The sequence below is a fragment of the Agelaius tricolor genome, unplaced genomic scaffold, assembly GCF_023055355.1.
Source record: "Agelaius tricolor isolate 1412-34295 unplaced genomic scaffold, bAgeTri1.0.p SCAF_63, whole genome shotgun sequence".
Taxonomy (NCBI): domain Eukaryota; kingdom Metazoa; phylum Chordata; class Aves; order Passeriformes; family Icteridae; genus Agelaius; species Agelaius tricolor.
In genome coordinates, this window is record NW_027269323.1 from 992930 (window position 1) to 997892 (window position 4963).

A 4963-nucleotide genomic window follows, 5' to 3' on the forward strand; every position below is an offset into this window, starting at 1 on the left:
GCTGGGATCCTGCCAAGCTCTGCCAGCCTTGGGCTTGGGGAGATTTCTGCCAGCTGTCCTGAGCTCCGTAATTGTGCTCTCTGTTCCAGGAAGCAAGCAAGAAAGATTTAAAAAAAAACCCAAAACAAACCACAACAGAGAAACCTAAAAAACCTTCAACAGCTCAACCCTGCTCAAGTTATTTCTTTAGGGAGAGCTACCACTCTCCAGCTGACATGCTGGGCTTTTGGGGAAAAAGAAAATTACATGTTCATCTCCAAACTGAAAAGTATTAAGGTAAGAGAGAACCTTTCAAACTAAAAATTATTGGCCCAAAGCTTTTACCTTTGCAAGAAATCTCTAGTTAAGACCAGGCTGACAGTTAAACAACTGGTTCTTCTGGTGGGGAGAAAACCTCCTCTTTGAGGGAAGCAGCCTGATAGTTGAAAGCAACTGTTTTGTCAAACTTCAGGCTCCCTGGCACAGCCTGCATTGCCTGTCCTTCCTGTTCAATGATTTACAGGCAGTGCCACAATGGCCCAGGTTCACATGTTTGGTGCCATCCAGGGAATTTGGCATCGCCATTTCCATATGTTTTAATAGAAGTTTAAATCCTTGCAACCACTCTCTTCAAATGTCAGCTTTCCTTTCTTTTACAGAAAGCTCAAGGTTCCCAGAAGTCTTCTTACGTCCTCTTTTGTGCTCAGAGAGATGACATTTTCAAACAGATGTTTCCAAAGTTAACAGCATTTGAAAGAAGAATGAACTGAAATGCCCCTGGATTCCAGCTTAGCCGAACTCCATTCTGTGTCAGACACTGAGATTGCCACCTCTAAGGCAGGAGCTGTTTGTGCCACCCATCCCTCCTGTCCTTCTCCCCAGCAGCCTGGGCCTGTTTTCCCCGGCAGAATCCCTGTCCCTGTGCACCCTGCCAGGAGCAGTTGCACACAGGCACACATCTCCCCTTGCCCTCACCAGTGGGTTTCTCTCATCCCCGAACACGCCGATGACAACGTTGGTGCGATGAGTGCCCAGGGCCTGCACTTCCACCACAACTGGGATCTCTGCTGTGCTCTGGGGCTGCACAATCCCACAGGGCTTGGGGCTGGAGTAGAGCACAGCAGAGTCCTCCTTGCGTTTCTGGAAGGGACAGAATGAAATGCAACTTCAGAGGCACCTCTGAAGAAACTTTAGACTCCTTAACATCCACGGCAACAGCAACTTACACGCACGTTTCAAACTCCCCAGCACAAAAGTAAAAGGCACAAACAAGATGCAAGAATTGTAGGCTTAGCACTCCCAGGGGATCCTGCAAGGAGGCTGCCAGCACAGGCATTGGTGTCAGTGGATGCAGCAGCTTTTCACAACCCTCTAAGATCTCCCACAAGAAAACACCCTGAAGACCAGAACATCAACTGTTTCCTCAGGAGCTTCAACTGCCTCCTAAAGTTTACAGTCAGGTAGGATCCTGCTCTCAGCAGATCTTTAAGACTGAAGAGAAACCAGCAAGGTCTTGTCCAAACCTTTTTTCCCCTTAATAATCTCCTCAGTAATATTTGACAGAAGGAGGTGGATGTGATGCCAAACCTGGGGAATGAGCCCGTAGCAGCCAGGAAGGTGGCTGGGATTCCTAATGATGAGCTTCCTCTCATATGGCACCTTCAGGTGGCACTCATCATACAGCAGCACTTGGGGGGACACTTGGAGCTCAGGAACGAGACATCTGGGCAAAGAGATGACCCCAGGGGAATCAGAGATACTGAGAGAATGGAGAACGTTTCCCCCCAAAGATTGTGAAATGGAGCAGAACACATTGGTCACTGTCAAATGCACACTGAACAGCCCTACAGGGATAAATTGCCTTCTACCCCTTCCCACTCCAACATGTCTTGTCAAGGAGGGGCAAACCCTGAGAGGCAGCACCCAGAGGCTGCCCAGTGCCCCAGGCAGAGCACTTTGAGCCACAGCTGCCTCAGCCCCTCCTTTACCCAAGAAGGCTTGCAAGGACTCCTGGAACAGTCCCAGTGAGCCACAAGCTCTGGGGGAGCCTTCCCAACAAGGATCAGTGCTCCCTAAGGCTCAAGGAACACACAACTCCAGTGTCTCAGTACAAATGACTCCCTTCTCTCCCATGGTGCTGTTGCCCTGCCTGAGAACTCAGCTCTTTGCCCCAGCCTTGGAGGGCACGAGACAGCAGCTGCCCCACAGAGTGGCTGATCAGCCCCTGCCAGGCCCTGCAGCTCCCTGGCTCCTTCACTGCACAGCTCCAGGCCCTGCCTGGCCCCAGCTCCACCTGCTTTACAGAATGGCAGCCCAGGCACTGCCTGGATGGCTCTGCCTGGGACAGGGAACAGCACCAGGGAGCTGCATCCCTCTTGACATTCAACTGACACCCACAGCAGCACAGCAGCATGGAATTCTGCTGCAGCAACAACGACTTTTGGTCTCAACCCTGACAACATTAAAGCTCAAATTGGGAAGCAGAGGGAAGGAGAATAACTGGAGCTGACCTGCCACATCAAGGGCTGCTTTCCCCTCGTAAGACCTTGCCCTCACCACTCTTGCTGGGAGCCACTTCCCCCCTGCCATGTGCCCTCATGGACAGAGCCAGACCCTGACTCTCAGCAGGCTGCTTGGTGTGGCCCAAACCAGTGCACGGTGCTCACAACCAGCACAACTCCACCTCTTGCAGAAGAAGGAGAGGAGGCCCTCGGGAAATTTGTTCCATCCTCAAGCACCAAAAACCAGGCCAAGAAATGATATCATTCCTGGTGCCCTTAGCAGAGGGCCCAGGACCGTGCTGGCTGTGAGCAGGGGTGCTTTTCACCACAGGCTGCTGCCCAAGCACTGCTGTTCCCATGTCCAGCTGGCACAACATGAGGCCATTAAGCAGCATTTCTCCTTGGCAGCTGCAGCCAGCAAAGCCTGTGCGAGGCAGCGCCTGGGGGGCCAGGCAAGGGCTGGTACCTGGCTGTGAGGATCAGGGTTGCCACTCCCTTGCCAATACCCTCCAGGTCCACCAGCATTCTCCTGTAGAACTCCATCACCGTGTTGGAGCACAGGGTCACCTGGTGGAAGAGAAGAACAGTCAATTCTTCCTTATAAAAGCTCATTACCAACAGGTGATATCCTCCAGTTCCTGAGGGAGGATTTGCCCTTAATTCTTCTGCTGCTCCATGTGTAGAGCACAGTCTCAGAGTAACAAAAGCCTTCTGGCAATGCCAGATTTGTTAAACACCCCTTGCTATCAGGCCACAGGTCACCTACATTAAAACATTAGACTAAAGCTCTATGCACCACTGCATTCAAATTAAGGGGCCAATTTTTCATCTACAATGAGAAATGCAACTACAATGACATCCATGCAGAGGAAATCTGACTTGAACACAGCGAGTTCAGCTTCACAGGAGGAAGCTGAGGGCAAAGTGTGGCCCAGCAGGTGCTGGGCAGTTCATGGCTGCAGAGTTTTTTGTCCCCACTGGAGATTCCTGCAGTGAACACAAATCATTCTGCTCCCTAGGAGAGGGGAAATGAGACCAAGAAGAAAAGCTAACTGCTTTATCCAATGACATCTCTCTAACAGCCACCTTCTGCCCTCATCCTTGCTCTGCCCACTTGCAATCAAATAAATCGCTCTCAAAAACACAAGAATGGCTTCAGGCCTTGACCATAAGGTATGTGACCTCAGCATATGAATTTGAAAACCAAACAGTGCTCCTTGAGGAACATCCCGAGTAAGCCAGCTAGCAGAGGCCTCCCAGCAGTGCAGATCTCTCACTGCCAGGATGCTCAAAGCTGGCACCAGAGCTAAAGCCCTCCCACACCGCAGTGCAGCTTCAGCCCTGGTGCTGCAGCGTCTGTGGCTGGGCTCTGGCCGTACCTCGATATCCTGGTGTCCCTGGGGCAGGATGGTGCCTTGGCTGGGATTCATGGTGAACTCCCTGGGCTCCACATAGAAATGGATTCCCTTCCTCCAGGCCGGGTCAGTGTCCCTGCGGATCTGATCCACGCTGTCCACAGCCGGCTGCGTGCCATCGTCCGACATGCGGAGCTGGAACGTCAGGGGCACCGGGGAGCTGTTGGTGAGGCGGCAGCGCCGCGTGTAGGGAAAGCCTGGGGAAGGACACAAATATCCATTCAGGCACCCATTAGGGCATGATCCTGGGGGCAATATCCTGGCAGGATGAAAGTGGGATTGGAGTTGAGCTCTTTATTAGCTGAACTACAGCTCAGCGAGAAGCTGCGTGAGGAATGAATCCTCACTGAGTTCCCTTTGACACAGATTCCAGACTGCAGCCTTGAAAATGCCCACTCCTAGCCCTGCTCAACACTGCAAGCTTCTCTCTTTGTGATGGGGAGGAGCTCCCTCACCTGCCCCAAACCAGCACCAGTTCTCTCTCAGTGATGAGTGTGCACCCAGACCCAGCATTTACTCTGAGAATTCAAGCTGTCAAATTCCCTGGTCAGCCTGCCAACACTCCCACCGTTTTCAAGACATATAAACAGTGAGTCGTCATTGAGAAGAAGCTACAGCAAAAGGAAGTGAGGATGGAATCAGGAACTAGAACGTGATGCAAAGCACCCTAATGCAGCTTGTCTCTGCAGGACCCTTAAGGCATCTCTTGGTTTGGGCCAAACTGACTGAGCACGTGACAGCTCAGAGCCCACTCAACTGGGGGCACACCCAAGCCTTGCTTTGAGATTAGCAATTAGGAACCAGGTCCCACCTCACCCAACAAACGGGGATATCACAGCCATGCTGCTCACTGTGATTGCTGCCTGCAAGGGTTTCCCCCACTTTAGCTCTGAGATTTGCTTTCCATCCCGCAAAGCCAGAGATACAGCCACTCATGGTGGGGATGTCCTGCAGAGCCCGCAGAGCAGCCACAGCCTGCTCTGCAGTGCACATCTGGCTGGGCTGGCAGCTCTGTGGGGAGGAGACTTCTCCCCAGGCCTGCTCACCAAGAGTCACTGGAACACAGAT

General features: G+C 52.2%; 1 protein-coding gene across 1 annotated transcript; it reads right to left on the minus strand.

Moving 5' to 3' along the window:
• Positions 1-765: 765 nt before the first annotated feature.
• LOC139605289 (hydrocephalus-inducing protein homolog) lies at positions 766-4737 on the minus strand. Its single transcript, XM_071456652.1, has 4 exons — positions 4712-4737; positions 3860-4154; positions 2947-3047; positions 766-1119 (listed from the first exon to the last, which is right to left on the minus strand). Exons 1-4 carry the CDS (start codon positions 4735-4737, stop codon positions 951-953), a joined length of 591 nt encoding a protein of 196 aa, XP_071312753.1. The 3' UTR covers positions 766-950.
• Between the last annotated feature and the right edge of the window lie 226 nt (positions 4738-4963).